The sequence below is a fragment of the Heterocephalus glaber genome, unplaced genomic scaffold (assembly GCF_053883595.1).
Source record: "Heterocephalus glaber isolate CG9 unplaced genomic scaffold, H.glaber_assembly_v1.0 deba00001762, whole genome shotgun sequence".
Classification (NCBI taxonomy): Eukaryota; Metazoa; Chordata; class Mammalia; order Rodentia; family Bathyergidae; genus Heterocephalus; species Heterocephalus glaber.
This window is the reverse complement of record NW_028258459.1, coordinates 732,557-744,651: the sequence shown is the minus strand read 5'-3', so window position 1 is coordinate 744,651 and position 12,095 is coordinate 732,557. Positions and strand designations below refer to the sequence as shown.

General features: G+C 46.0%; 1 protein-coding gene across 2 annotated transcripts; it reads left to right on the top strand.

Annotated features, from left to right (window-relative positions):
* The first annotated feature begins 1,509 nt into the window (after positions 1-1,509).
* Positions 1,510-11,511, top strand: LOC101719036 (melanoma-associated antigen 8-like). Of its 2 annotated transcripts, none has more exons than XM_004871068.4 (4): positions 1,510-1,652; positions 7,564-7,643; positions 9,511-9,602; positions 9,895-11,511. In XM_004871068.4, exon 4 carries the CDS (start codon positions 9,942-9,944, stop codon positions 10,947-10,949), a length of 1,008 nt encoding a protein of 335 aa, XP_004871125.2. In that variant the 5' UTR covers positions 1,510-1,652; positions 7,564-7,643; positions 9,511-9,602; positions 9,895-9,941; the 3' UTR covers positions 10,950-11,511. The 2 variants fall into 2 exon arrangements, with proteins under 2 accessions (XP_004871125.2, XP_021104845.1); XM_021249186.2 differs by lacking the exon at positions 1,510-1,652 and adding an exon at positions 3,265-3,374.
* Positions 11,512-12,095: the final 584 nt, after the last annotated feature.

The following is a 12,095-nucleotide window of genomic DNA, read 5'->3' as shown; positions in this document are numbered from 1 at the left end:
TCGTTTATTCCACTTGACACAATGGCCTCTAGTACGAGTGACTAAAATTTACAAAAATATTTGAAGTTTAAGATTTCAGATGAGAGCAGACAAATCCTAGAAATAGCAAGCAAGCCTACAAAAATGTCTACAATTTTATCAAGATAACTATAAAACTTTACCTATATTTTCACCTAATGTAATTCTGATATAGAGTAGTATCTCATTTTCAATGAGGAGGATCAGAACAACTTAATACTGAATTTCTTGAAATTGTTGATAGAATTCACACTGCAAACCAACCAAAGACAAAGAGGAGGGCTGGTGGAAGGAGAAGGAGAGGAAGAGCAAAGTGGAGGGGAGAGAGAGGGAGAGGGCGAGTGAGTTAGAGACACTGAGACAGAGACAGAGAGAGACAGAGACAGAGAGAGATACAGAGAGAACTAGACGGGAACAGAGGCAAAGGCAGAGCCACGAGCAGAGCCAGAGCGGGAATATCACAGCAAACACACAGGAGCAATTAAATCGAAGTATGAAAACATCAGGAAGTCCCGCGGGAGAGAAAAGACTGTCCACCTCCTCCTTGTATTTGGTAGGGCAGGGAAGTGAATGGGGCTGAAGCCTGCCTAAGTGACCTAAGGCAACATGAGTTGTTGGAAAGTTTTAAAATTCCTGCATCTGCAGCACTGCACAGTCTGAGGCAGCACGTCATATCAGAGGATAATAGTCCAGCCCAACACTGGGAGAGCGGGAAAATGGGGCCATTATAGCTAAAGAAACTCTAGTAATACCTAAAACCACCCTGGAGGGTGAGGCCTGACATTCTAAACACTATTTTTTTTTTTTTTTTGGTACCAGGGATTGAACTCGGGTCCTTGCTCTTGAGCAGCAGGCGGCGAAACCACTGAGCTAAATCCCTGACCCCTCTAAACACTATTTTGACGAAGTACAAACAATGCACTAGAAACAGAGTAGCAAGTATAAGAGTAAACAACATATAGTACCATTAGTTATTCCACAAAGAAAGGCCCCCTCACCCCACCAGCCTAACGTGACCCTTGAGTATCAGGTCCGTGGTCTGGGGAAACACATTGAGGTTCAGAACCAGTGCAGACCAAGACCCAAAGGGAAACAAAGTGACCAACCCTAGGGGGATGGAAGGGACCTAGGGAATCATTTCCTGCACCTGCTGACACATTCCCAGAAGTGACTTGTACTGACTTCGGAGTAGTCCACTCAGAGCTGCCTAAGGTCCTTTTTCTGAGGTCCTCTTTCAGGAAAGAGCAGCAGAGAGGATCCGGGTACACTTGGGGTTCAAGTGAGAAGAGAGGAGGGACTGAGGAAGCCCTGCCCCAGAGGGAGAGTCAGCTAACTACCCAGCTCTACCCCTCCTGTTAGCCCTGGACCACACAGGGTCTGATTTGTTACAATGAAGTTCAGGCTCCCTGAGCCCTGGGAGGTAGAGCCTTCCTGGGAGGGGAACAGAGAGAACCAAATCCATAGAGAAAGTAGTTCTGGTTCTGCCCGGAACCAGGAGGCGGAACTCCTCATGAGGAAGGAGGGGAACCTTGAAAATTCCCTTCCGCTCCTGCTCTCAGCCCTGGGAGACCCAGGGCACATTGCGTGGTGTTTGCTGACTCCAGTGGCGGCGGCGGCAGAGGAAGCGGCTTCAGGTCAGAGCTTCTGAGGCCCTATTCTGAGGCCCTATTCTGAGGTGGTCTCTTCAGGCGAGGGCAGTTGTGTGGGTGGCCTCAGTTAGGGCTCAAGGGACAGGCTCTTGGGGGGAAGGAGGAAGCTCAGCTCTGAGAGAGTGGCCCCCAAACCCAGATGTGCCTCTGCACTGAGCCTTGCGTGCCGAGAAAGCATTCTCAGTTGGGGTCACTTTTGGCTCTGGCCACCCAACATGCCGTGTAAGAGCCGTGTTCTGAGGTTCGCACTTTATGGGGGAGCAGTGCAGGCTTAGGATCAGGGGGTCACAGTGCGGGTCTGAGAGGTGCTTGCCCAAGCCCCAAGAACATTCTAGCATAGGCTCCATTTTGTGCCCTGTACCACGCGGTGCAGAAGTCTCCGGATAGCGCCACCTTTGGCCTCAGTGGGAACTGCATGCCGCGCCAGAGCTCTGTTCTCAGCTCCTTGCTGCAGGTGGGAGAAAGAGAGGGCCAGAGCTCAGTTCCTTCAAGGTGTGGGGTTTATTTCTGGGGAAACTGCGGAAGGCGCGCTACAGAGGAAGGGTCTCCCAACCACGGAGAAAAGCCTCGGTTGCCTGCCCTTCCCCACGGGCTGCTGAATTCTCAGTGTAGTACCCTTGCTTGTCTTTGTGGGACCCTACGGGAGAGTCAGAGTAGTAGAGAAGTCTGTGCTGATGTGTATGTGTACCTTTCTGTATGTACATATAGGTATATACCGTGTGGATATACGTGTGTGTATATGTGTGTATATATATTTAGTACATGATGTTCACAGTCCTCACGGTATATGCATATATATTGGGTGGGGTTTTTCTTTGGAAGCGGGGATTGAGCTGAGGACATTGCACCACTCACCAGGCAGGCAGGGCGCCCCTGAGCTACGTTCCTGGCGCCTCTGTACACGTATTGCATGCATATGTATATTTAGGCATGTTCCTACTTCATAATAATCACATTCCTCAGAGACACTTTGTGCATGTGCTCAGGTCCGAATTCCACCTTCTTTAATGTGATTTCCCTCCCCATCATTCTCCTTCCTTCTATCTCTTGCTTTCCTTCCTGTATATTAAACATGATCTGGCTATTTACTGTTATCAATCTTTATTTTGCCCTTTATTTACATTTTTGGTTTCTCATATTAGAGTAACCATTTAGTATTTAAGCTTGTGTGTCTGATTTATTTCACTTAACATTAAGGTCTCAAGGTGCACCGATTTGCCTACATATGACCCAAGGGTATCCTTTTTATGGCACAGTAGTACTCTATGGTATATAAATACTGCATTTTCCTTAACCATTCTTCTGTTGATGTAAGTAAGGGCAACTTCCAAGATCCACTTTGAAATTTTGCTGCTATAAACACGGATATGTATGCATCAGTGTAATATGATGTTTTTAATTATTCCTGGAATTTAACTAAAAGGGGAACATCTGGGTCAAATATAAATTCTACTGATGTATTCTACAGAGCCTCCCGGCTGATTTTCATACTTGTTACACAAGTTTACACTCCCACCAACAATGAAGAGGGGTTCCTTTTTCCTTGAAGGCTTGCTAGTATTTGCTGTTATGTGATTTCTTTTTTTTTCTTTTCAGTACCGAGGATTGAACTTGGGTCCTTGTGCTTGTGCAGCAGGCGGTGAAACCACTGAGCTAAATCCCTGGCCCATGTGATTTCTTGAAGATAGCCATTATCTGTGGAGTCAGGTAGAATCCCAGTAATGTTTTAATTTGCATTTCATGAGTGGCCAGCAACGCTGAACATTTTTTCAGTGATCAGTGGCCATGTGTGCTACTTCATCTGAGAAGTATCTATACATTTAGATGAGCATCTCTTGAATGGGTCTTTCAATTTGAGAGGCTCAATTGTTTTTAGGCGTTTATATATTCTAGATATTAGTGATTTGCCTGAGGAGGACTAGCTGGCAAAATGTTTTTACAATTCTGAAGGCTGTCTGTTCATTCTGTTGGTTGTTTCCTTTGCCGTGTTGAATCTTTTTAATTTGATTTGGTCTCGTTTGTTGTTTCGTGGAAATATTTCTTGTGCACCTGGTGTGCTCTTCTGAAACTGATTGTCCCCATATATGTGTTCCAGAGTTTTACCTAATTTGTCTTCCAGAAGATTGTGCTTCCCTTTTAATGTTTACATTTTTGATTCATTTTTATTTTCTTTTAGTACATGGTGAGAGATATGGTTCCAGGTTCAAACTTTGGCATTTGTATAACCACTATTTGCTTTACCAGTTTTTAATGAGGCTATTTTTTACTTTTGCTCCAACGAAAGTATTTTGTCCCCTTGTCAAAGAAAAGCTTGTTGTGTTGCCTGGAGTTGTTTCTGTATCCTGGATTCTACCCTAGTGATCTACAAGTCAGCTCTTTTGCCAGTAGCATGCTGCTTTCATCACTGTAGCTTTGGAGTATAGCTTCAAGTCTGGGATTGTGATGCCCCCTGCCTTGCTCTTGTTGCCTGGAATTGCTTTTGCTCTTCTAACTCTCTTCTGGCTCCATATGAAATTTAGGATTTCTTTCTTGTTCTTTAGGGAATGCTATTGGTATTTTGATAGGTATTGTATTAAATCTGTATAACAGTTTTGAAATTATAGCCATTTAGATTTTACTGGTTCTGCCGATGCAGGAAAAGGGCATGCCTTTGCATTTTGTGATATCCTCTTCAATCGCCTCTTCAGACTAGTGCAGTATTCAATGTAGAGGTTTTTCTTTCCCTGGGGTATATTAACTCCTACGGATTTAATTTTTGTAACACTATTGTGAAAGTTTTGTTGGCCTAATTTCGTTCTCCATGTGTTTCTTATAGGTGTACATGAATGCTGTCGATTTTTGTGTGTTGTCTTTGCAACCCGCTATGCTATTGATTTTTAGTGATTAATATTTGGTGTGATTTCCAACCTGTGAATACTTTCTAATTAAACACATTTTCTGTGTACTCTGTATCGCATGGCTTTGTTTCTTGACCCATTCCGCCAATCCGTGTGTCTTGATTCGGGAGTTGAGACCTTTCTCATTGAGAGTTATTCCTGAACGGTACTGACTTCTTCCTGCAATTGCATTGTTGGCCTGTTGCTGATTTCCTTGTATTTTTTTCTTCTGCTTAGGGGATCATCCTGACAGGTGGATTCATTCTATTTGATGTTTTGGCATTGGTGTTTCCTTGTTTCTTTATAGCATATCCTTGAGAATTTTTTTCTCATTCTGGTTTCAGTGTTCCTTGAGAATTTTTTTGTAATGCTGGTTTTGGTGTTCTCTAACACTTTTTAAGATTTTGTCCCCATGTTGGACTTCTGTTGTTTGGAATTGTGTTAAAAGAGGTTCTCTTTTGCTTGTGGCTATTTATGGTTGTGCGTGCTTTCTTTCTCTGTATGTGCATTTTTTTACCAGTGTTTTAGAAGTTGTGTGTATTACTTCTGTAAAAGTTTTCTTCTGCCATTTGTAGTGTCTTCTGATTTTTCATGTATTCTTATTTCTCTGAGCAGAGTCTTTCTTGGTTCTTCTAGCAGCTCTTGAGTCCATTTTTCATGTCTTCTTGTGGCTTTATACAAGTTTTAAATACTTCTGCATTGAGCCAAAGCCTATATTTTAATTCTTAATTTCTGCCTCAACATTGGTTACTTTCTTTGCCCACAGTTTGTATATAAATTTGAATCTCCTGGATTATGGATTGAGAGCTTTTCTTGGACTCTGCTTTTCTGTTCAAGTGTTCCTTGATGTTTTCTATCATTTTCTTTAGCTCAGCTAGATTTTATTTATTGTGTTCTTAAAGCTTCTGGTTTATTTCTGTAATTACTTTCATTATGGGTTCAGTTATAGCTTCTGAGCTTGTACCTAACACTTCTTTAATTAGTTTTCTAACCCACTCTGTTATCCTTCCATGTGATTTGGTTATGTTACTTATAGTGTTATTTATCTCAATCGCTCCAGGATTGCATTTGAGGGAACTGGGAGTTTTGGATGGCATTTCGTTGACTTGTGTTCTCATGTTTCTATTGCTTTTTGGTTTGTTTTGTTCTGTGCTGAAGTTGGTGGCACATACAATGGAACCATTTTGTTGCTATCACAGAGATCCTTCTTATTATTGGGTTTTACAGTGATGAAATTTGGGCCTGGCTGACTATAGTTTTTAAACTGAGCCCTAAAATCCAACCAGTTTTATTAATTTGAAAGCTGGGTGTGGAGAGTAATTGGCCCAGGGCACATTCTCTGGTAATGCACTACAGTTTTCTTTTTTTTTTTTTTGGTACCAGGGATCGAACTCGGGTCCTTGTGCTTGCGCAGCAGGTGGCGAAACCACTGAGCTAAATCCCTGGCCCTACAGTTTTCTTAATGTCAAAAGTGTAGTCTGGGTAGTGGCATACAAAGAAACCACATCATTGGCAGCATTTATGTGAACCTGGCAATTTCAAGCAAATCACCTTCTGTCATATTCAAGAGAATTTCTGATGTTCAAGCCAAATTGGACATTAAGATACCAGAGGAAAGAATTTGGCAACACCTTCAACCGTAGAAAGAAATCCACCATTAAAGTATAACTACTAAGACAAGCTATATTAGCATACAGCAAATATGTACTAAATGTGACAGCTATAGCTGTACTAATGGTAGGAAGAATTTTTCTTTTTGTACTGGGGATCGAACTCGGGACCTTGTGCTTGTGAGGCAGGTGCTGGAACCACTGAGCTAAATCCCCAGCCCCAAGGAAGAATTTATTAGTAATTTTGTAAACTATCTACAGATTATTATAGCTTATTGTTTATAGTATTAATGACACAGCTGCTTGGGAAAAGAAGAATGTCACAGGAAACTTTTAAAAACTTAAACACTAATATATAAGAAGCAGGAGAAAAGTAGTGGCACAAGTGATCCTATCAGTGACCACAAGGATATCTCTAAAGTTAGGAAAAGTAACATACAAAATGAAGATAAGAGGAAGTTAGCAAAAATAAAAGAAGAATGGAAATTATAGAGATAGTGAAAATAAGAATAACAATCATATGAAACATTTAATGGAGAAGAGGGGGAAGATTAAAGAAAAATAAGAAAAAGAAGAAGCAGTTTATTTTCGGTGAAGCTAAATGAGTAGTTTCCTTTCTTGAGGTAGAATTTTGGAATCTAGCAATTCTTGATTTTGTGAGGCTCCTGTGCACTCCCAGCTGTGGCTGTGTCCAAGTCATAATGTGCCCCTGCTCACACTGGTAGACAAGGTAGGCAGCCAGACTGCAGGTCCATGTACAGGCAAAAGGGCAAGGGCTCCAACACCAAAAGCCAAGACTTTGAAATCCAGAAAAGCTGAGGCTGGGCCTGGCCTCTGGCTGCTGGTGGCGGGGCTGTGTCCTTCACAGCAAATGCAAACCCCTCAGGGGGTCTCTTTGCAGCCTGTCTCTCTGTCCAGAGCTGTGGCCTGCTCCTGTCACACCGTCACTGTGTGAATATAATACTAGGAACTTGGAAATGAAGCTGTCCCAGGATCAGAGAATTAGAGCTTTGCTCCACTGAGACCCATGCTTGTTCTTTCTGGAGGGAGGGATACAGCGGCACCTTGATTTGGGAGTATCAACCATCTGCTCCCGTATTAGGACACTGTGCCAGCAGAACTCCACAGTGTCCCTGCAGATCAGCATTCTCCCAGCCATTGAACCAGCGCTTCTCCCTAGGAACTCCTGACGTCCCCAGGTTTCCCTTTGTTTCCACAGATTGAATCTCCTTTTTCCATGAGCAGGAGGCCAGGGAGAAAATGCAGAAGATTTTGTTCCATCTCCACGTTCTAGTCTGTCTCTTCAGTCTCTCTGTACTTTTCCATTTTCATGTCAGTTCCTACCTGATTCCCTGGCAACTTCTTGCTATTTCTTTCTTTCATTTTATTATTCAGGTTATTATTTTTCAGACTCTTGATTCTGAATCTGCGGGAGGCTGAATTGCTGGTGCTCACCACTCCTTCATTTTCTCCAAACAAAACTGCTGAAGGTAATTAATTCATAATTCATAAAAAGAAAATATCCTACAGAGCCTGACTTCCTCTGCTATCACCCTGGTATCCAGTGAGAGGGTTTGTATCTCAATTGCTGCCATTTATGCTCATCATTGGGATGGGAGAACTCAGGCAGGCAAGGACGATAGTCCAAGGAGTGACCGCAGGTCAGCAGAGGGAGCTCCATATGCTCAGCAGGACTAGGACCGAAAGAGCTGCCCCGCCGAAGCTGTGGACACCTCCCGAGGAGTATGGGTGTCCTCTGTCCGGAAACAGTAGACCCCACACAGTGTGCCTCTTCCCTCGGTCAGCCCTGGGAGGATCTACCTGGGATGCAGCATTCTGCCCTGGCAGGAAGAGAGTCATCAGGGAGATGACCTCTTGGTCTCAGAGGGAGATATCGGCTCGTCTTGGGCGTGGTGGGGATGAGGCAGGGCTGGCCCGAACCATCGGGGGAAGTCTGAGAAACTTCAGTAGCACATAGGAGATGCCTCACTCGTGTTCTCATTGCTGGGACACAGTACCTGACATCTGCAGTTTCGTGGAAGACAACTTGATTTAGACCCACAATGTATAGCATTTGCAGTCCAAGATCAGCCAGCTCCAAGGCAGAATAAAAGAGTGGCAGGGCCTGGTAGGAGGAAACCTGCTCGCTGCAAGTCCTCCAGTAAGGAGAAGTTGAAGGCAGGAGTCAGGAAGGGAGATACAAACTGCCCCATTACCCCCAAAGTGACCCTCTCTTCCTACTGGGCCCCATCACCTAAAAGCAAGTGGGCCATAGGACTCATTATCCAGACACATTTCACAAGTCCTGGCTAGGTACACATGCGAATTCCACAAGAGGTCTAGGCTTAAACCATAACCTCAGTACCACATCACCAGTGAGATGTGCACAGGTCCCGCTGTTAGCACTGATGATCCCCATGTCGGAGACAAGCGGGGTTCCCGCTCTGTCTTTGAGAACGGTGACGATCTCGTGAAGGTAGCATGCTGGCCCTGAGATGGCTTCTGCCTTGGCAGAGGGAACCCCATCTGGTGAGGAGATGCACTGCTGTTTGAGGATCTGCAGATGGGCCAGATTAGGGCCTAGGGGAGGATTTAGGGTCCTCCTGACCTGAACACAGAGATGCGGGTGCCCCACAGACATTTATCTTGCTGCTTCACTCAGCCCCAGAAGCCTGACTAGGGCTGTCGGGCCAAGGCTGCTCTCTTACTTCTGCCCCTTTGATGTCTGGAAGCTGAAAGCCTTGGTAGGAGGGAGGTGGAGCAAGGGCAGCAGAAATAGACTCACAAGCCATATGACGAGTCTCAATGAGGGCCAAGTGAACCTCCTCAGTGCAACACACAGCACCCTAGCCCCAGCCTGTCCCTTTGTCACTTATGGTCAGACCCAAGGAATACAGGTTGCGTGATTTTCCTGTCTCCCTCTTTGAATTTCTCAGAGAACCAGGCCTGTGGTTTCAACAAGGTGGTCTCAGGTCATCCCAGAGAGAGCCCTAGACCCAACCATTTCTCAAGATCACCTGGGAGCAGGTTCCCATTTCTAGAGCACATGGACCCCATTGAGTGTTTCCATCCCCACCTGTGGCCTCCAGGCAGCTGAGTGCACATGTGTGTCCCTGAGGTGCCTTTTGTGCTCTCTCAGGAAGGGAGAAACTTTTTCTTAGAGTTTCCATCAGGCCAGCACAGGACAGGGGTCCAAGCCTTACTCCAGAAGATTTGAAGGCCTGGGGTGAGCAGAGAGCCGATCATGCACACAGAAGGGTGGGGAACTCACAGGTTCAGCTCACTCCTCATGTGAGGGCTGGGGCAGCAGGACTGGCTTGTGGTCTGAACCTGAGGGGCCTTCTGTGTGTCTTACAGGAGCTCCTGGAACCAGGCAGTGCAAGTGTTGTTGGGAAGCAGTGTCTTCACCGCACACAGCAGAGCAGTCCCAGGCAGGGTCAGGAGTGAAGGTGAGATGCAGGCCCTCGTGGGTCCCGAGGGCTCCCCCTTCCCAGAGCAGGGCACCTCACAGTGCCTGGGGTCCAATGTGCCCTACTGTCTTCCCTACAGTCTTGTTTTCTGTGGTTCCACTGCACACTGAAGAGCAGCCTCACTTCATGTCCCAGGATCTTGGGGACAAGGACAGGGGAGAACAGGAACCTGTGAAGCATGCCACAAAAAGACGACTCATAATGGACCTCTGTGGGAGGCACCAAGTGTGTTCTCACCTGGAAACACTAATAGTCTCCTTCTCTCCTCCAGGCATCTGAGGCTTCAACAACAAGATCTTGCTCTCAGCTTGGAACATCATGATGCCCGGTGGTCAGCAGAGCGAAGACAGCAAGCTACGGGGAGAGCATCTTGCCCAAAGTAGTGCAGGGGACATCATGAGTGTGCAGGGTCTCGAGGATGAGGGGGAAGCAGCAGCCTCCGCTTCCTCTCTATCCTCTCCCTCCCTTACTGTCATCGCGTCCACACCAATAGAAAAGCCTGGGCCTGGGACACCAAGTTGTCCTCAGAATCCTCAGGGCATCTCCTCTCCCCCCAGTGCCATGGCTGCCACTCAAAGGAGCCAGTGCAGTGAGGGCTCGGGCCGGCAAGAGGAGGAGGGTCCAAGTCCCTCGCAGGACAAGGAGGCCCCTCAGATCAGGCAGGAGGAGTTACCAAATGACAAGTTGGATAAAATGGTGCCATTCCTGCTCCGCAAGTATCAACAGAAGGAGCAGATCACCATGGAGGAAATGCTGCACGTTGTGGATGATGATTACCATGAGCACTTCCCTCTGATCTTTAGGGAACTCTGTCAGTGCATGTGTCTGGGCTTTGGCATTGAGCTGAGGGAAGTGGATCCCCCTGGCCAGACATACGAGCTTCTCCCTGTCCTGGGCCTCACTTACAAGGGGATCCTGGATGACGATGTCCAGGTCATTCCCAAAGGGAACCTCCTGATAGTCATCCTGAGTGTAATCGTCATAAAGGGCGACCGTGTCAGTGAGGAGGACCTAAGGGAACTGCTGAGAGACAGGAAGCTATTAGCTGAGAGGGAGCTCGTTATTATCGGGGATCCCTGGAAATTCATCACAGAGGATTTGGTCCGGGAAGAGTACCTGGTGTACCAGCAGGTTCCTAATAGTGATCCTGCTCGCTGTGAGCTGCGGTGGGGTCCACGGGCCCACGCTGAAACCAGCCCAGTGAAAGTCCTGAAGCACATGTTCAGTCTTGATAGGACAGATCCCAGGTCTTACCCACATCTACAGGAGCAGGCGCTGAGAGAGGCAGAAGGTCTGCCTGAGGCCCTTGAGGGCGAGGATGAGTGACAGGGTGGGGAGTGTGCTGCCACCACGTCGCTGCTTGGTCCCCACCCCACGTGAAATGAGCCCCATTCTCAGGCCGTGTTTCTGCAGAGCAGCACTTTCGTCAGCAGTGAGGGCCAGGGTGGGTGATGAAGTACTGTGCTTGACAACTTGGTGTCTGTTCTGTTTGACTTACTTACAAACTGACAGCTGTTTCGTTTATAAGTTTTAAAATCTTGTTCCTTTTTCACGAGATTGAAGTTGCTTGCAGTTGTTATTTGAAGGATGATACTGAACTCACATGCAGTTTTATTTTTCTGAGGCTGTTTGATTGTGATTTATGATGTCAATGTGTTTTTATGTGACACTGATCAAAAACAGATTTTGGTTTTCCATTCCAAGTGAAAATGTCTTTACTGTTTTTTCAAGCAAACAGGAGACCTTCTGTTTTGTTTATGAGGAGATGATTGGACAAGGAATTTCCTTGGAAATGTGTAACAAGTTTACATGAAGTTAGATGGTGCCTAGAAAAAGATACAAGGATAAAATCATTCCTGAACTCTTTTTCTTTTGCCCTAGTTTTGTACAGTATTAAAAATATCTGTATACCTGAAATTGCTTGGTTTATTTAATTATATTTACAGAAATTTACTTTCAAAAAAGAAACCATCTTCTCAGGGACACATGGCCCCAAACTTCACTGCACCTGTGCACTTAGGGAGGCCGTGTGTCTGTGGCGGAGACATGAGGAAACCAGACTGAGCAGGATCACGCCTACCCCAAGGGATGGTGGAGTCCAGGAGTACCAGCATGTCTCCAGGTAGTGGGATGTCCTCAGGGACATGGAGGGCAGGTTACAGAGCACTGCAGGAGTGGAGTCTAGCAGAGAGCAGCCATGGGTGATTGCTTGGCTATGGAATTTTTTCGGCTTGAGGTTAATACAGGGTCTTCTATAGGACTTGATTAATGCAACTGGATGGTAGCCAGGAGCAGACCCTCAGAAGGATTGTCTTGGGCCTGAGAGAATGAAGACTGCTCTGAGCAGTGCTTTTTAGTTGGGGGTGAAGCTGAGAGGAATCCTCGCCTGGGACAGCTGTGAGAAAAGTGGTCCTATGGAGGGCAAACACCAGTCTTATCCCCAGTGCCTGCAAGGATTTTCTGAGAGATAAG